The sequence below is a fragment of the Anser brachyrhynchus genome (genome assembly GCF_964034855.1).
Source record: "Anser brachyrhynchus genome assembly, chromosome: 3".
In the NCBI taxonomy this organism is placed as follows: domain Eukaryota; kingdom Metazoa; phylum Chordata; class Aves; order Anseriformes; family Anatidae; genus Anser; species Anser brachyrhynchus.
In genome coordinates, this window is record NC_137696.1 from 65,160,695 (window position 1) to 65,181,347 (window position 20,653).

A 20,653-nucleotide genomic window follows, 5' to 3' on the forward strand; every position below is an offset into this window, starting at 1 on the left:
CACATTTTCCTATTTTTAAAGTTTTCCTTTTCCCTGTTGCTGACCTACGTAAACAGGAAAATGACTAACTTTGCTTGTCAACTAGGCAAGATGGTGAAACTGAGTATACGCGGTGCTACTGAATGTGTAAGTTTAAAAAAAAAAAAAAAGAGAAATTGAAGATTTCTTGGAAACATTTTTCAAGGCAAAAATGTGATTTGAATTGTATGATTTTAACGCTATTTTTCTGGCAATATACATATGCTAAGAAATATTGTGAGGCTGTGGTTGCTATCTGTATGCACGCAGTTACTACTGTAAGTGTGAAGTGTTTTAACTCCGCTTTCACTGCAACATGGAAGAAGAAGAAAACATTGAAAAAATGAACTTCAGTCCACACAGGTTCCTCTCTGAAGTCCAGGTAGAGTGAAATGCACTTCTTCAGACTGGCAAGTGAACTTTCCTCTTCCCGGTATTCATCTGCATCTGATAAAGCTTACAGAATTTATTTGAAACTATATATTGTGTTGTACTATATTCAGGTTTTCTTCTAGACTCAGATACACAGCTTTTTATAAGTCGGCTTGGGTTTCTGAATAGTTATAGCAATGAAGAATGGAGCCTCCAATGCTCTGTTTCGTGTCACTCTTATATGCAGGGTGTTTTTTCCACATAATGGGTCTCCCTTGTTCAGAGTATGGTAACATTCAGTCTCTATTTTTTCTCGACTTAATTAATCAATTCATCTTTGATAACTCTGGAATCCTGATCTTTGACTTGGGGCAGAAGAGTTCATAGGAAACTGTGGAACAGTTAGGAGGAGTTATCAGAGGAATAATGTACATAAGTAATGCAAATGTAATATAGATAGGTAATGTAGATAACGTAAAACACTTATAAGGGGAAAAGTTAAAGTAAACAAATGAATTAATTATGCCAAGGAGTAGGGCAATTTTTATAAACTTTTCCTAAATTTTAACGCAAAACAGTGTTTTTTTAACATATCTTTTGCTTCTTAAACGTGTATGTTACTGTGTGTGTGTGTATATATATATATATATATAAGTAGCTTACCTTTTGCCTTGCTTACTTGTACCTTCTTACCTTAGCATGACCAGGGTCTCTGCTTCTTGTAACAGTTTCCCTGATAAATACAATTATTGCCAAATACTAGGATATTATATCAGTTAGTGAAAGCCCTACTGTCAATTTAATCATCTGATTTATGTTAGGTTCACTAAATTCCTAATAATATCCGCTGTTACTGGCAGCATACATAATGTGTTCCCTATGGAATAATGTCTTGTGTATGATCTGTTTTTGCAACATGTTTGGACAAACAACATGGTGCGTAGTGGTGGTCCAGGAAAACTGCCTTTGTAACTTTTTGGATAGCTTAAGATTTGTCTCTAAAGTTGTACTAATAGATGTTTATATAATAATTGACTGCAGATGAATTCAGTATGTTGGTTAGCCTACTGCACTGATGGAGCTTGTGTTTGTTTTGCAAATTAGATTCAGAGATCTTTAGCAGTTTCACACCTAGGTTTCAAAGATCCTTTGTCTGTAAATGTGTTGCCACTAATACATTTAAATAACAAAGAACAGTAAAGCTTTTCTTTTTCAATACGCTTTGTATTTTTAATAGCCATTGCTACCTCTGCCATTTTCCTTTTTCCCTTCCTAAGGTTAGACCAGATGATCTTAGAGGTCTTTTCCAACCTGAATGATTCTATGATTTAAACGTACTCATGAACAGGGCAAGATAGCAGAGTGGCAAACCAATTATGTTTATTTTGGAAATGAGCAGGGTGTCTTAAATTAGAATTAAAGGAAATGGCAAAAGCAGATGCTGAAGCCCGTTGATCTGACAGATGAGACAACAGAAAAAATAACAGTAACTGGAAGAAAATAACTTGGCAGTAAAGTATGCCTCAGTAGTTTCAGACTGCTTTATCTAATCGCTTGCTTCTCAATCCATGCGTGGAGAATGTGGTTGTCCTTCTTTAGGAATGTGTTTAGTAATGTCTGTATTTCTTTGTTAGACAGATTATATTTCTTTGTTAGACAGTTGATGTTGATCTATTGAACTTTAATCTGTGTAGCACTGAGGACAAAACTGAGATTTTACTTTTCTGTCATTTGGAAAAAAAAAAAGTTGCTAGGGTTTAGGAGGTAAGTTTAAAAAAAAAAAAAAAAGTCCTATACAGCACAGGAGTATCTGGAAAATGTACCACCAGAGAGCTCCTAGAGGTGATGTAACTAGTTATATCATAAGTCTTGAGCTTTGAATTGTAGTAGTAAGATAGAATAAAAATGCTGATTTGCTAGTATAATTATGACCAGTTAAAGGCTTGTCCAGTGGAGAGCTGTCAACATACGAAATAACATCTTCTTATCCCCCATTGATTTGGATGTCCTACTGCAAACTGGTAGATAGTTTGGTTTGAAAGGACCCTTAAAGGTTTAATTGATGTTGAATGTCTTCTAAGAGTACTTAAACTGTCCCATCTAAATAGAAAACATTTTAAATTCTAATTTCTTTTTAATTATTCTATGTCAAATTGTATATAAGAAAATCTGTTAAAAATTAAGTATTGTTTCTGAAATTTCTATAGAAGAAATGTGATGCTGCAGTAATTTTTTTTTTAAAGCTACTTAAATGAATATCTTTTAGTTGAGGAGTAATGGCATAACCCTCCCTCCCCCTGTAATCTAAAATCATCAGATAGTAAAGGAGTGGAAGAGTAGATACTTGATCAATATCAGTCTCTGGGATTGAAAAAGAAAAAGCAACACCTTGTAATTACTTCGCTTGGTTTTGATAAGCGTGTGTTTTGCTTCATTACATTTAGTCCTAGTAAAACAAGTACTATAAAAGGTGTATGTTCACTCAGCAAATTTCATTTGAACAGATTTTGTGTGAAATGTTTAACTTCACCTAATTTGCATGTGCAAAGGAGAACAATGCATTTTTAATGTCTTTTGTTTCCCACTTGTCCTTTCTTAACAGTTATTCTTCGTTACATTAAGAATGATTAAAAAAAAAATTGAACCTGCTTAACATTTTACTCTTCAAAATAATTGCTTTATTTATAAGTGACTTTTAAATGTGTGTATTAAACAGACACACAACTTTTTGAGATCATTCAATATATCATTTAACTTTTTACAAGGTTATACATTTCCAGTATCTTCTTAGGTTTTGGTTATTAAGAGAGTAGTTAGAATTGCAAAAGAGGCAGGATTTTCAAGTTACGGTTCCACCTTTGAGCTATGGTGTTTTGTAAAACCCTGTAAAATATATCTGAAGTACTTCTACTCTATCCTTGTTCTTTCATAATTGGGGGCTTATCAATTACGGACGGGAAGTTCTTTTGTGGTTTGAGATCATCAGCCGTGAGGAATCTTTTGCATCATTCCATCAGCTGTATGATTAGGGGATGACCTTTTTATTCCCATTTCTGTTGGCAAACACCATTCCTACCATCTCTAGCTTTACCTTTAATGAAATTGTAATGAATACTGTCATTTCCTTTCATCTTTGTTATAGGTAAAACTTTCAAAATTGTAGTCTGTTGCTGACTTTTTGTAAAATGGGTAAGTAGAGAACGTCCATCTTTTGCCATTTAAAAGAAAAAACAAACCAGAAGGGGGCGTTTCTGAGGATATACTATTGAATTAGCATAACCTTGCAAGCAGAAATGCAGAATTTCAGTGAGTGTCTCCCTTGTAATCATGCAATTCCTACTAGTGTGATTAAATGCATGTTTCAGTTTGCTGTAGGCTCTGTGTATATTTGTATGTATATATAGTTTTCAATAATTGATGTACTGCTTGACCATATCTTTATTTTTTTAACTGTACTTAATCTGTTGAACATTTTTTAAATAATGTCTTATGTTGCTAAACTGCTTTTTTTTTTTTAGTAGCTGATGAATTCTTGACTATATGATTAAGTTATTCTTTTGGTCCTTTGAAGCCACACATCTTTCACTCTGAAATAATGTTAATGTGCCCTGTGCTATGACATTGCAATCTCTACTGTGATCCCTTAAACCACAGAGTGGCACCAGTAAATGTATTTTTCTTATACAGAGCTGACTTTGCAGAAGAATAGAAAAGTGAATGTGTAAAGTTTATTTATTTTAATATATATATATGTGTGTGTATATATATATATATACACACAAGTAAATTTGCCTGACTTTTAAGAAAGCATTGATTAATTTTCACATATAGGTCATGTCTCTGACCCAGACAGGGTCTAGTGTGGTTGTAATGTCACCAGCAGAGTGGGAGAGTTGCGGATTCAGAGAGCTGAAATTAAATAAGGTTTTAGCTAATCTTACCTTGGAAGTTCTCACTGCACTAAAAGTTGACAGTCTGGAACTCAAGCTGAAAATACTTGCAGCTTCAACATGCTGAATTGTGCAGGACTACTAAATACATTTTTTTCTTCTGCAACTTTAAAAAGATACATCATTAAGTTTCTGGAAAAAGTATGGAATAGTTGTGGAAGAGCTGAACATTTATAACATGATGCCACTTTTTGTGTGCTATCAGTTTGCCAGTATAGTTTTCTTTTATATTATTTTCCATATTTTTAACTTCTTGCTGAGGATTTTAATTTCTTGCTGAGGATATTTTGGTGCATAAATGAAAGTTGTGGGTTGGGAAAGCTTTCTCTTGTAAGATGACTTGCATTCCTGTAATACAATCAGTGGGAACGTACTTGTGTAGATGTAGTCAGTGTGTGTGTAAAAGGTGTGATGTTTCTGAATTACCTCGAGGATGTGCAGGCAAATAGCACCATCCTCTGGCATTATAATATTTGTTAAGAATTAAACCTGAAATTACAGTCTGTTAGTTTTGGAAATTGAATTCTAATTGTAATAGAATGTACATATTGTACTTTCAGTTTTACTTACTCATTTTGGGTCAAGCTTTTAACAGAAATTCTGTTAATTTGCATGGGCTGTGTGTATTCTGTTCAATTAAGTGAGCAGCAATGGATATATCTTTTTAGGGTTATCCTGCACAATGTGCTGACTCTGCTCTTTACATGACCATTTATGGTAGGAAGTTGCACTTCAGAAATACTGGACTGAGCTTCTTCTAAATCTGTGAAAGACAAATCACAGTCATTTAAGACAAAATCGTTGAATTAGAGAACACCACCAACGACTTAATGTTGTGTCTGTGGGGGAGAGTAAAGATGCGTGGTACAGAACAACTGTCAATGTCTAACACAAAATATTTTTACAGCAAATTGTAACTTTGATTGCAGATTGAGGAGGAACATTATTGGCATTGCTAGAGAGTAGTGCAAAGAAATACACCTCCCACAAATAAGGTTTCGGTAGTTACAGGATGAGTTGTACTGTGTTACGATTACATGAAGATTGGATTTTAGTCCATTTAACTAGAAGCAATAGGCATGAGAAATACCTCGGGGACATTATCATCAAGAACTTGACAGACGAGAAAGTCACTGTTTTGACAGTTGTGAATTTGTATTGGACCTTTAAATGTTTATGTGTCAGAAACATCAAAAGGAGGTAGCTGATACTCGTGTAATCTCTAGAAGATGACTGACGCTCCCCCCCTGCCCCCCAGGTCTGCCTTTCTGTACCATAGACCTCTGTTCCTTTTACTCCGGAGGTGTGATGGCTTAATGAAACTGGAAATCTTGAAATGAGAGTTTTACTCCAGTGATAGTGCCTTTCTTTCCTCTAGTATATAAACTGTGAATGTAAACCAGACTAATTATCCGTGTCTGTGGAAAGACTATACCAATGACCTGTATATAGAGCTCAACTATGGGTTCCGTTGCTGAAGTATATAACTTTAAACATCACTTATTTGAGGTGGATGCTGGTTAGAATGCCATATTAAGCATCCAGAAATTGGGAGAGAAGAGTTTAATTTGTTAAGGTACTGAATGTTTACAGTTGTGAGAAATTTTCTATGTAAAATATACTACACCATTCTCAGAGACATCAGTTTTTTCTGGGACATCAGGTATTCCAAATTGCTTTCTCATGTTGGGTAAAGACAGTGTGATTTAAAAAAAATGCACTAAAGTGGTGAAAATAAGTTTCTTGTGGAACTTGCAGGTACAGCAGCAATGGGTACAAAAGAAACATGAAAAAATGAACAATTTGGTGTTTTAGAGGAGGGATCGGCTACTGGGAAGCAGTAGAAAGATGGGATTGGAGTATTAAGTGAGGGAAAAGAAAATATTCCCAACTCATTAAATGAAGTCAAAGGACTCATTGTAATAAAGGATCAGAGAAAAAAATAGCTTTAATTGGTAATAATCATTTTGTAATATTTGAGTATTCAGAAACATACAATTAGAAGTCCCGATTGCTAAAAAGTTGCATTGGAAGGTATTTATTTCTGGTAAGAAGAACTAGGGAATGTATCAGTAACTGACTGCTATTTCTGCATCATTTGTATTCAGTTGGAGAGTAAGTGTCAGTGGCAAGGGAATGGTGGGACTCCAGCAATTTTGCCTATGTTCCAGATGGAAGAAAATGTATTGTTGCCTAGTTATAACACTGTCTGCCCCATCCACTTCAACTTGATCTAATTTCAGTGCATGCATCTTTCTCACTTTCTCATTCTCAAATTTATTTAGTCATGGTCAAAGTTTTTCATTTGATTCTTATTTCTGCCTTAAATACTCATGTCACTTTGAGTTTTTCATTGCATTTCCATTTTTTACACTTCATCTTTCCAGTCTCTGTAGCTAGCCATCCCCACTCTCCCTATCTATTTTCCAGTCATTGACCTTGATTTTTTTTCCCCACATTCACTTTTTTCTGCCCATAGCTTGTATTGCTTTTCAGTGTTGATCCTCTTCTTCTTCCTTTGTTCATGCTTAGCTTCTGTATGTGATCTGTCCCTCAGTATGTGTCCTCTTGCTTTTTCCTTAAACACGTTTTTTCCACAGGTTAAGTCATTAATATTGTCATTTTTTTTTCAGCTCTCATCTGCTTTGCGTTATTGATTTTCATTCTTGTAATCCTTGATAATATGCTTGTCATTCTGCTTGCCAGTGCTCACTTCCATTGGCTTCTTCTCGTGCCCTCTAGTTGGGTTTACTTTTTTATGATTACCCTAGGCAGGTTCATGCCTTTGGTTTACTGATGTGGTAGGAAACCCCAGGGAACACAGGAGAGGTTGGATTTGCTCTCAGGTGGCAGGACTTAGTCCAGCCTGGCCAAAAATAGCCAGAGCAGTTATATATTTAATGTTGAAGTATTTGGCTGATTTAGTTGTTAAATTTAGGCAATATGTGCATGGGCAAACTGTTTTCTAAGGCCAAAAACAAAACAAAACAAAAAAAAACAAACAAAAAAAAATCAGCCTCAGGCAGGCGCTTCACTTGAGCAAATGAGGTTTTTTTGGACAAAAGAGTTCAACTAGCCAAAAGTTGTGAGCATTGAAAGCAAAGCCTGAACAATGACAAGTGCCAGCTAACTCTTAACAGGTGAAGCTGCCAGCCTTTCTGACTGTGCCCGCTGCACATCCAGTTGTTGTAGTAGGTTGTAGTGAAGCAAGATGTTCCTGCATCTTGAGTCATGGGGTAGTAAATTGTGGCGGTTGTGTGTTGTGGGGCCTGCAGAGAATTAGCCAGTGTTGGAGACACAGCAGGCTATTTTATGATACTTCTGAGCATCTCCTCTAACCCCGTGCTGTATCAAACCTTAAAACCAAAACAAAAAATTCTTGTAGTCAGGTGTAAGTAAGCATTTTTATTTTCACAATTTTTCAGTGAAAATACCTGCTCCCAGTTTCATGAAAAAAGTTATATTCACCATCTGAAACTTTGCAGAGAAGGTAATAGTTACAACAACAAGACAAAGTTACCTGGAAAACCCCTGACTGTGGTTTCTATTAGGAAATAACCTTTCTTTTAAAAAGAAAAAATTAAGTGTTCTTGTTTGGGGAATTGTTTTCAAGTAAGATCTTTAGAATGGCTGTGAATCAGTATTGGGGGGACAATTTAGCATATTGCCTTTTATTTTTATAGACTTTTATTACTTTTGTAAGTGATGGATGCATCACTTACTACATCAACAGTACCATCTGTTGTACATTGCAGTTTATAATAGTATAATCTCATACCTTTTCATAAAATCAGTACTTTGAGCTGGTATAGTTTAAATATAGGAGAGTAACATTTTATTTTGAATTTTTCACAAGTGACATTTTTATTAGAGCTAATTGGTGTTTCTTTGTTATGCAGGGTGTTTCTGTGAGTGCTAAAGTTTCTGGGATTACAGAAGAGTAGGAGAGACTTTCCTAAATCATTTTTTTTCTTTCTGTTTTATCCTTTATTGCTTATATATTTGCATAAGAAAGGATTTCTGCATGTTGAACTTTACCCACCAAAATGTTGCATGAGAAGAAACTTAAATATTGGGCTATAGGGATTTAAGGAACTTAAATATTGGGCTATAGGGATGAGTGCATGGCAAATTCTATGGAGGCAGTATATTAGCAAACTGTAAATCTGGGGTGTTTTACGTTTGGTGGTTGTGTTATGTAGTGGTGTTGGGACGTGGCTGAGAGTCCTGGACTTCTGGTGCTATTCCCAGTGCTGTGACATACTGATAATATTGAAACTGTGCACCACCACCACTGAAGATCCATTGTGCTCTGGGGCAAACTTAACTAAACTGTGCTGATAGATTCCCCTGTGTTCTAGAACATTTAATAGAACTTTTGATGTTTTTAAATAATTCAGTTGGATTATACAAAAAAAAAAACACTTTCAGTACTGTGCATGTCTCTAACTTGACAATTTTTTAGATTTCCTCATATTACTCTTTTCCCTGTGTGCTGTGAAATTTGAAGGGAGAAAAATACACTGTTTTTAAGTAAAATTAAAGGCTAGGAGCTGTTGAGTTTTATGGTGTATATGGATAGAAACAATATGAAGCATGTTAACTGGGTTATGTTATGGTCAGTATTTTGAAAAAAGATGACTACGGTAATGGACGTGTGTATTAAATATTAATATAAACTCACATACATGTGGGCAAATAGATGATAGATGCTTCTGAGCATGAGATTATATGTGATGAGGCTGGCATCTCTTCATCTATTGTCTCATAATCCATATTTGGAATATTTTTTGCAATTGTAGGACCTTAAAGTTAGTTTTAAATAGTAACATAGCATATAGGAAGGGAATTATTGTGATATAGGCCTCTGTTATTAAATCTGTTTTTCAGACAGGACTGTGTCTTGTCTGTACTTTTATTGCTAATGAATACTCAACAGTTGTACTGCCAGTAAGACGTGCAAAAAAAATATATATTTTTTTTAATCAGTGAGTCATGAAACACTTGGAACAAGCTCATGACATGGTAGTATAGAGCGCAAAACTAGTGCCTTGCCTTTTTTATGCTGTTGGTGGATGTTGCTGTATAATCAGTTGACAAAGGTTTAAGTGACTTGGTTGTGGTTATATAGAAAGTCTGTAGCAGAGCAAGGGATGCAAACCGTGTCTTGTAGATCAGAAGGCATGGTTACATGTATATTTTTCCATGGTACTGCTGGTTTACACAGTACCTAACCCCTTCCCACACCTTTATTATTGCTTTTTTTTTTTTTTTTTGCTTGTATTACTGTGTGTGGTTTATTTAGAGTGGAAACACAGCTTAATGCAATTTATTGGGAAGTTTTGCAAAGCAGAATTTCTAGTTTGAGGATGAATACTGGAGTTGAATACATATTTTACTATATGTAATGCTAGAAAAAATGTTTAAAACTAACTTCATACAGAAAAATCATTTTCCGATTCCAGCAGTGGGTTGGTGCTGCACAGAAGGATGAAGATTGGATTATCTGTAGTATTGGAATACATATTTCTGTGTCGCAAAAATGAATATAAATTTATTGAGATTGTTAGGAACATACAGTGTTCAGCTCGGGGGGGGGCACTTAGTTTTCAACACAGAGGTGTCTATCAGAAATAATAGTTCCAGTAATTTCATTAGGCAAAAAAAAAAAAAGCATACAAAAACCTGAGTGGACATTCTTGTTTGAAACCTTGTTACTTGAGATTAAAAAATGCAGGCTGTGAGTAAAAGGTAAAGATTGCATGGATGCTGCATTTATTACGTGAATAAACAAATTTCATTTTCAGAATGACCTACATATAAATGTAACATTTTTGAGCACCATTTAAAAATAGATGACCAAGGGAGGGCCTACTTAAGGTAATGAATTCTGTCTATTAAGTGTCAGTAGCATCTAGGCTCCCGAGCCACATTCAAAATAGAAATTGTATGCAACTTCTTTCTTTAAATGCTCACAACACCTTTGAAAGCGGAAGAATTAATATGCACCAAGTAAAAAATACCAGTATGTAAAGTATGTAAATGGCTTAAAGCTTTAAAGAAAAACTGTGATCTGGCCACAATTAGTTAATACGTAACTCCTTTGGTGGTGCTCTCCTTTGCCAGTGCTGCCTTTAGTTGCTTGGTATATGTACTTTCTTTTGGTGGACTGTCCCTTTTCCCTGGTAAAGCTAGGTTCAGAGGTTCCTGTCCCTTGGTGCTTTAGTACTCTTCTAGTTGTAGTAATGCAGCTGTTAAGAAAGGTACTGAAACAGAATTGCTGAAATAAAGTTTTAAAAACCCGTAAACAACAAACCGAAGCAAAATTAAAAGTGCAAAGTATTAACTGCGGATGGGTGAGTAGACCTGTATTTGTTTAAAGGAGTTGGCATCTGAGAAGGCATGGGCTTCAGGCATGCCTAACACCGTGGTATTTTATTCCTTTTGTGTGTGTGTGTGTGTGTTTGTTTTGTTTTATTCAGACATAATGAAAATTCTAGTTTATTTTATCGTAAGAAGGCTTCTCTGTGTAGTGATAAAGTTGAGTTTAGAGTTTCAGTGCCGTTATATAATTTAATGAGGGGAAACCAAGTTGTGAGGACCAGTCCCTTGTGCTTAGGAGTTGAAAATGATGACATTGTTTCATTGTCATCTGGACTAAGACAGCGTGGATTTAGACACCCCATACTAGTGTTCATTTCTCCAAATTTACCAGTGTAAACACTTTTTGCTCCCCACTTCACTCAGCATCAACATTTCTTACATGAGATGGCAGCCGTTTAGCAGACTTGTGGTGTTTTTCTGCATCTCTAATTTACCTGGGAACAGAGTAGACCAATAATCGACTGTTCTATGTACTGAAAAATAACTCCTCCATACCCCCAACAGAGTTAAAGACCAGTTTTTACCTTCCTGTTACTTTCAATGTAAGTAAACAAACAACTGAAAAAAACTTCTCAAGCCCATTATATGTGATAAAGAAGCTGAAATAATCTGTTGGTTTGTTTGTTTAAATCTTTTACAGGTAATCCTTACAACTATTTTTTTTTACAAAGGAAGCCCAAAATTTGGGGAGTTGCTTATGGTAAAGGAAGATGGTTGACTTTATCCATGCACTTTTGCTTTTCTACCATGAACACCCAGAGACACTATTTTTGTTTTTAAGGGCTGTTCTGATGTTTCACTTGGTTCCTATATATATATGTATCTGCCTCCTGTTTTTCAGACTGCAAATACTGTATTTTGCCATCAGATTTCAGGGTTGTACTTTTAATTGCAGTCGCAATAGTTGTCACTTTTAGTTTGAAGTTGCAGAAGGTGCCACTAGTAAAATTTTTTGACCAAATCAGAAGGATCTTCAGTTGGAAGACCACAGAGCAGCCACAGGAAAGGGAGAAGCAAAGAGAAGAAAGATGGTCATTGTTAAGTTGTCACACTCTGCCATAGTTATACTGGAGTAACTTCAGCGGAGGTCTTTCTGTTACCTTTTGTATTAAGCTCATCCTCATTTGACAGTGAGGCAAAGTACATCAATGCATATTCTGCTTTGTGTTACTGTTTTGACTCGTAGCTACAGTATACAGGTGCAGTGATGTCAATGTAGTCTTCAACAGCAAGTATCTGTCTGAAAACTACTTTGCTTAAAATATTAAAATAGACTGGAAGTTTTGTTTTTTAATCATTTTGAATTGTGGTAACTATCATACCGACAAGCCTTTATATATTTGTAATTTATGAATGATTCACTCTAATTTTTGCTTTTTGTAAAACTGAAGTGAAGCATAGCAAGGAGGTATTGGGGATTCTTTAGGAGTTTATTAAAGATGCAAAAGTCAGTATCTCTCCATTTCTTATGCAATCTTGGTGTAGGAAACATTGACATTTAGTTGCTTACGTTTGCACTTAGGAAGGTGCAAATTGCACAGGGCATGAAGAATGTTTATCAAGACTTTCTAGACAAGTTTATATCCTTTCCCCTCAGAGGCCGATTTTCTTGCAGCTGCTCTTTTCCTAATCAGGTTGGGATTACCACCCCTATACTTTTTCCAGGGTTGTAGCAGACTTTAGTTGCTATTGGATACTCTGCTTGCTTATTCAGAAGTGTTTCTCTTAAGAATTGTATCAGCATTGTGCATTGACTTCCTTTTAGTTCCAAGGTGCAATTTAAGGATTTGCTTTTGATCTGTTAAGTGTTGAATAGTTTTTGCTTTGTCTGCTAAAGCAGATAAGCATTTATCATGCAGTTTTCTCCAGTGCCCTATAGATTAGATAGTAAAGTATACTCCTTTCCTGGGCTTCTGTCCTTCGTACTGAAGCCCATAATTATTAATCTTTAATGGCACCTGCAGTACAAAAAACAGGGTTGGTCCTTATCTCAAATGAACTGTTTGATTTTATTGTACTTGGTTATAAAAACACTGGAGTCAAAAAATGATATTTGATGCTTCTGTCAGTAGTATTACTAATGATTTCTGTTTGCAACATGGTTGTTGCATCTGTTTGAGTGCAACCTTTCCACAGTTATCTTCTATGGTTTGGTTTGCCCTTGTTACGCGATCCTGGTTTGCTTCTTCAGTCCACCTATACTGATATAAGTGTTTTTTTCTTCTTTAGACAGCAACAAACTGTTTGTGCTGCCAGTGGACAATTATTTTACTTCTTCTTGCTCTTTGTAATACCTTTTAGTGTTGCCTATTTTTTTCCTCTGGTTTTATTCCTTTTTCTCTAGTTTTAGATTTTTGTGATTTCATTTGTCGCATTGTGTGTTCTAGTCTTCAGTTGTTTCTGCTCAACCCTGTTTTCGTAGCGATGTTAAGTGTTTCACATATGGAACCTTCTCTCCTAACAGCATCACTTCATTGACATTCACAAAATTATCAATTCACAAAATATTTCTTGAGGGTTCATAATTTAAAATGCTCACTGCAAACTGAAGAATTACGTTGTCTTATGACAGAATTATGCTGTCTCAGTGATGCAGTTTTAATGAGTTGTCTGGTCTTCTAGATTTTATCTAGAGGGTGAGTAGTGTAGTACTGCTGAAATAGAAGTCAAATTCTAGATTCATTAAATCTATTTCATCTCCTTGTACATTTAGCTTTGGATCAGTCTCAAACACCCCAACAGTTGTACAGATCAAAGCTTAATTTCTGAATTTATAAGAGAAGATGTATTTTTTATATCCAATGACTTTTGATTTTGGATCAAATGTAGCAAATTTTGCAAATAGATTGCAAGTTAAATGCAAGGTACATGATAACAATTATCTTGTTTTCTTTCAACTAATCTAATTTCATGTTCATTATGTTTTTTGCAATTTTTAATTCCTAGCAGCCAGACTTCAAACATGGTATTTTCTGAGAATTAACTGTAATTCAGCTTTCAAATGACTTGTAAAACATTCATGTTTAACTGGTAGTTGAAGGTGATGTCTGCTTGAAAATTGTTAGAATTGAAGTAAGAAAAAAACATACCAAGTTGGCAACAAAAGTAATGCCCTTTTTTCTGTAACTCATGTGAGTAACTTCTCATTCAAAAATAGGTAAAGGTGACCTGTGTAGAAGCTTGAATATGAAACAAAATCTTTGTTTAACTGGTAGTCCTTGTCCTTTAATGTGAGAATTTTTTATCCTGAATCTTTATTATTTGTTTGGCAGTTTTATAATATATAATTGTTGTTAACCATCATTTCTGGTATTGCCTTTATTTCCTTGTTACTGTTTTTCTTTATTTAGTATAATTGGTACGTAACTATTAATAACATGCATACAAAGTACTTCTTCCAGAGATCTCCAGGCAGCATATAACTAAAATAAGTATCAACAGATAAGATAAATGAAGGAGGTGATGACCAAATTAAATAAACTAAAAAAAGTTGCACAAGATCTTTTTGGTGTGCTGTATATTGTAGACATGTCTCTGGTATTCTGTTTCTGTACCTGAAACATACCTTCAACAGGCTTGACCATAACTATGTATAACCTGCAAAGCACTATGATCATGAGGTTTTAGAGGTGTAGCTGTCATACTTTAGAGTGCAATAAAGAGTTCATCTGTATGAGTAAGACCAAATGACTCCAACAGTTCATCTTACAGTAGTAATCTAAAACACTTTAAATAAATAAATAAATAAAAATTAACTTGTTCTTCAAAATAAGTCTTCACTTGTTTGTGAGTATTCAGAATCAGGGTATTACTTGAAGAGTATCAGCATTTTTCCAGTTTTCAGATGCATCCATAGGTAAAGATTTTTTCAAACTTTCAGTATATTTCTGAATTCAGGTTATTGTTTTTGCTTTTCTGTGTATATAATGTCCTTCAGAACACAAGATACAGTCATTGTCACTCATACTGTATAAAGTTGGAAGTATTTTCCCATAAAGAAAGGGAGAAGGGAGTTACTTAACATATTAAAGAGGGGGTCGTGGAAAGAAAAGAGCTAGTTTGCTATTTTTATGTATACTACTCTTCCCCATAGTAAATATATAGCTAGTTTGGGTATTTCTTGGCTTCTTTGATGTAACTAGGTAGGAGACAACTCTGTTCACAGGTCTCAGGGAAGGCCTGGTAGCTTGTGCTGCTGTTAGCAGTACCTCAGGTAGACGAGTGTTGTGTTGCCTTTTTTTGGTTTAAACTTGTAGCCTTGAGGCTTGCCAATGTTAAGGCAAAAGAAAAACTGTAAACAAGAATTAGCTTAATCAGCTAGTGAGCAGCTGCAAAGCGTTTCTTCATCCTTGTATTGTATAAAATGCTTCTGGCATTCTGCAGAATCTGCTATCAAAATAGCAAAGCTCTTAAATGGTGTGGGTGTCAAGCAGATACTTGGAGATACAGATAAGATTTTCACAATAAATACAAATGTTTGTAGATTAATTTGAATAAATATGTAACAGATAAAAGTAAAAGACTGAAGTGTGAGACTTCATCATTATCGCAGACTGGTATCTTTGGGTTGATGAAAAGGAATGTAACTTATTAAGCTTTATATTTAACACCTGTTAGTCACAACATTAAGTTCAAACTTATTTTTGTCTATTACTAGGAAAATCAAGGGATTCCCAGTCAGCCAGAATGGAATCTGAAATTGTGCCAAAAGTTACCAAAATGACAGTGTCTGGAAAGAAACAGTCTATGGGATTTGAAGTTCCATGGTAAGCCAAAGCCCTCATACATCAAGGTACATCAGCAGCTCTTCTTTCAGACTGATGCACCTGTAGCAAGCTTTCTTCTTCTTTTTTTCTATTTTTACAGCAGTTTTAGTGTCACTCTCCAGAACTAACCATCTCAGCTTCTTGTTTGACTCACAATTACTTTCAGAAGATGGTACCTCACGTTTTGAGTTTAACAAATCCTTTCACTATGAATAGTGCAGAGAGATATCAGCTAGTCAGATTATTTAAACATCCGCTTCATAGAATACTGAACTTTCTTGGGGTTCGTTTATTTTAAATTTAGTTCTCTAAGTGGAATTATGAAATCAATAAATCTTAACTGCAAATGCTTGTTCTTCAAAGGAAGTAATACATTTAAGAATAATTTATAGGGAAAATAATCACTTATAGCTAAACTTTGCCTTCCTCTGCAGCTTTTATTAACTTTAACAGGTGTTCGGGGTACAACTGTTATAGAGAAGAAGTCAGTCCCTCTTACGCTTTAGCTAAAATAGCGTAGTTGAGTAGTAGTTCTAATTTTACCCTAACTTGGAACTGCTGGGGGGGATGCTCTTGTAAGAGCATGAAAACAGACATGCTGGATCAGAGTCCATCTACATCAGTAGCCAGCAATGCTTAAATAAATGTATAAGGACAGGTTAAGCATATTGGGAATACATTCTATGAAACGTCACTGCATGTAGCATTTTGTGCCCCACTGCTTCTTATGGTTTCAACTAACAATGGCTAATGGATTTTTCTTGTTTGGTTGTACTTATTCTGGTTTTGAGCACAATCTTGCTACTCTATGGCAAGAAATTCCATAGTTATGCTCAGGAAAAAAAAATTGCAAGCATGAGCATTGCCACCATCCCTACCTCAGCCTGCACTGCTTGCAGTTCTGATCTGGAAAGCATTTTTGGGAGCAAGAGGGATAGCATGGTCTTTACTTTACAGTATCTTGTACATGTTTGGTGAAACTATGTGGAAAGCATTATGATGCATCTACATAGTCTCTTCAGTGCATTTAATACAAGGATATAAGACTGACGTCATTATTTCCTTAAAACTTCTAAATGCAATTGCTGAATGACAATGACGTCTCTTAGCTACTTAGATGCAATAAACTAAGTGAAGAATTCCTGGGACTTTCAAAGTTCTTTCTGTGCTATTTGAGATCTGAAATGCACATAGGGAGCACAATGTGTTTTTTTTGGTTTTTTTTTGTTTGTTTTCCCTCCTCATCTCTGTTAATTAGTGACTCTAGGTGTGACAACTGGACTTGATCACTAAATTTCTGTTAACTTAATGGAATCTTCATCTTTTGTGTTCCTATTACACCTCTTACAAATTGGAGTTTTTTATGGTGACTTGTGTGGATTACAATGATTTAGGTAAAATTTTATAAAAAGAAAGGAGTCATAAAGGGAGTGAAAAGGATCTGCCAGTTAGTCCTTCAGAAGATCACTGGGGATGATATTGATTACATTTTTTTTAGCTGTAATAATGACTATTTAAGATATTTATATAAAAGTCCAAAATTTTGTATCTCTCTTATTATTTAGTGACTGCCACACCTTGTGTAAGCTCCATAGGGAAGGATGAAATGAGAAGAATGCTTTTTCATTTGCAGACTGGAATAATTCCTGGATATACTAATGTTGACTCAGTCTTTGACAGAAAATAGTTGCTTCTAACATGGCTCTCAGCCACTCTACTTCTCTTTATGGACCTAGAAATAGTTTGTATCATGCTCGCTTCCATTGTAGTGACAGTGTTTTTTTGTGACAAAACAAAAAACAAAACCGCTCCAGGACTTGCTGATAATCTCTTGGTTTAAATCCTTGACACTATGAAAGTGTTTAATTCTCTTCACTTGTTTCAGCAGTACTGCTAAGTAAGAAGAAACCTTTTCTTGTAGAAGTTGTAGGGACATTAGGCATTTAGTTTTAAGCTAGAACAAATAGGAATGGAGTGGTTTGGAAAAGAAGAGAATGAGATTTGGAGTACAACCAATCAGTGACTAGGAAAGAAAGCCCAGTTGAAATTGTGAAGTTATCTGCATGTCTAAAGACCCATGCTTCAAGGAAACTGTTACAGCCTCCTTTCGTCTATTGATTACAGGCTGCCAGAGGCACTGTCAAGTCACTAGGACTTTGACATGAAGAACTGGGGGAGGAGGCCTTGACCATACTTATGTCTTATTTTTCCTTCTCTGCTCCAGGACAGTGTAATTTGCTCTGTCTCATTCCTTTCCTAACAGATGAAATTTGACTAGCTCCTGTCCAGTTTATGCATAAAGTCTGTCCTAAATATATTGAAGTTACATGAAGCACTAGCGTTGTGTTGCAAGCTTGTAATGGCTTTATAGCTTTTATTCATCCACTTCTAAAGTTGGAGGAAACAAATAAGGGGGACGGGGGGGATGATATTTCTCCCTGCCCGAATTCCATGAGTATCAGTGTTGTGTTTTTTTTCTTCTGGATTATTGACAGTTTACATGAGGATGAGTTGTCAGGGAACACAGTGAATTTGTTTATTAATGCCTGAGACGCTCTTTCTTTTAATTCTTTTCAAACTCTTTATGTTACTTATGCATTGATAAGTATACTGCAGAGGGTTTGTAATAATACAGATTTCTAAGTACATAGTTTTGTTTCACTGACCAAAAGCACAGTGTTCATAGCAGTTTTGATAAAATCTAAATTCTAAAACACCTGTAATTTATCAGCCTTTGCAGTTTATGCCCCCTGCTCGCACTCCTGAATGTTTGTGTGGTGTTGGTGCAGACACCATTGAAGGTGATTGTATAGCATGTATGAATTAGTTTTTGTTGTCACCTGTTACAGGATCTTAAACATGATTCTTGGACCATGTTTTTAAAACCACTGGCCTAGCATTAACAAAAATAACCATTCTTTGACTATCTACTCAGTCTTTATAGTTAAATCTTGTTATGAGGCATGATCTCATTTTAATGAAGGTTCCCTTATTCTTATGTAAACGAATTATTAGAAGTCATGAATTGCTTTGAGCATTGATTGCTTTTGCCATGTGTTCTTAATAGAATTGTCTCTGGAAAATGGAGTTTGCTCGTTTCTGACAAGCTGCCTTTCTGGTGCTCTAGCAAAACTAATTACCAGGCTTTTTCTTCTTGTTAAATCAAGAAGGAAACAAGAAAAGGTTGTGAGCAAAAAGGAGTGATTATTTTAACCAGCCTGACCAATATTGTGTAATTAATAATTTTGAAAGGGGAAATAAATGTAGACATTCCTGTAATGACTATAAGTACTCCGAAAGAGTCGGTTGTATAAAAATAATTCACTAAGCATCCAGACTAGAAGATTGAAAATAATGTTTAAAACCTAAATTATGCAGAGTTAATCTTCAGAAGATAAACTTTCAGGTTCTTCTTTGAATGCCTGGTAGTGTGAACCTCAGTAAACACAGTTGTATGAGGATTAGAGTCTTTTAACATGTCTTTTAACAGCATATGTTGTATTTCAGTATTTCTTACTGTTTCCAGAAAACAATGTAACCATAATATTTTACTCAGTTTACCCTTACTGTCTGTCTTGGCAAGACAACATAGGATGTTTCTAGCCTGGCAGTTCTAATTTCAACTAAATAGTAGTCCTTGCCAGGCTTCTGTATGTCTTCTGATTTGCTAACAAAAAGCTTCGGTAAGTGCTTTTGACACCTGTGACTAAATTGCTGGTGGTCAAGCCTGCTGTAGTACATGAGCTCAGTGTAAGTAGAGGTGCTTAATTGTTCTGTCCTTTCAAAGAAGTCCAGAGTTAATCAGTTCAATGGCTCCACATTAGTGAGCTAGTAGTGGTGTAGCAGAAGGGCACGGATGTTGGCGAACCAAATCTGCTCTTGGCAGTTTGAACAAGTTCTTATACAAAGACGCAAGCAGTTGGCTAGGAATTGCTCCTCCTCCAAGTAGAAATTATTCCCGATGTGGTGGTTCAACATAATTCAGACCACACTGGAACTTGGCTACCAAAGATGTTTGCTAATACATTTGACCATTATTTTATACCCTCAACTGCCTACAGTAGCAACGTATCACTAGGGCGCTCTCTTATATGCTCTGTCTTTTGACAAATCTTCAATTAACTAATTATGAAAAATCTCAATGGGAAAGACTGAAAAGAATTTTCAGTGTCATTCATTCCTTAGACTGTTAAAGATGAAGCTCCTTAGCATTTTTCTGATCTTCTGTTAGTTGTTATCAAGCTTTCAATAAATTACTTATCTAGTTGCCATATCAAAGTCTTTTTTCCTGCATCTAACTGCATGTGCTTCTGTTAGATGTGAATTGTACGTTTCACCTGTGTATCTTCCTGTTCAGGTACCTGGTAACAAACTCCCTCTCCTTTTCCCTGACACAGCTCAGCAGAAAGATGAGATGGTGTATAAGTACATCATACACTCTCTCCATTCTGATGTTTCTCTTCTGAAACAGTGAGTCTTGCATTAGCATGGAACAGGTTGTTTTCAGGTTTCTAGAACATGGTGATATCTGAAACCTGTAGAAGTCTAAATGGAGCGGTTTACAAACAGTTTCAAATATTATACCATTGAAATAGTAGCAAGGCCTAATGTCATGACAGCTAGAGTCATGTTTCACTCATTATTTTACTCGTATGTCTAGCACTTTCTTTGAACCACCCAAATGCAAACTATTTGACAGTATTTAGCAGTGGTAGTCACACCAGAAGGTACTTGTTAGTGAGAGAACAGTTGTTTCATCAGGCCTTGTTTCTTTGAGGTCCTGTAATTAGTTTGAGTGTTGCCATTCAATGTCTATTGTGTTTTTTTGGAATCCTTCCTGACCTAAGCTTTGACTTACAGGAAGATCTGAACATCTGAGACTAGAAAAAAAATATTAGTTAAACAAATATAATTTAGAAGCTTGCTGATAACCTGTCTTTCAAAATACATTTTCATCTTTTAATAGTCTTGATGTGACAGTCTTTAATGTATTTTGGAATGCTATAGGGAAAACATGGTTTTGGGTTACATTATTTGCAGTTTCATCTACATGTCTTCCTTTTAATTTTTTTCATTTTTAAAAATTTGGTTTTAGAATTAATGCAGACGTTGAAAAGGAGAGAAGGGACTGGCAAATGCAAAGGCTGTTTTGATATTGCTTCT

At 35.4% G+C, this 20,653-nt stretch overlaps 1 protein-coding gene across 2 annotated transcripts in view; it reads left to right on the plus strand.

Moving 5' to 3' along the window:
• The window catches only part of HBS1L (HBS1 like translational GTPase), a 60,014-nt gene that overhangs the window by 19,593 nt on the left and 19,768 nt on the right, over positions 1-20,653 (plus strand). For both annotated transcript variants that reach the window (XM_080583799.1, XM_080583800.1), the window contains exon 5: positions 15,382-15,490. In XM_080583799.1, coding sequence (XP_080439925.1) covers positions 15,382-15,490 — 109 coding nt within the window. The remainder of the gene's footprint in view (positions 1-15,381; positions 15,491-20,653) is intronic.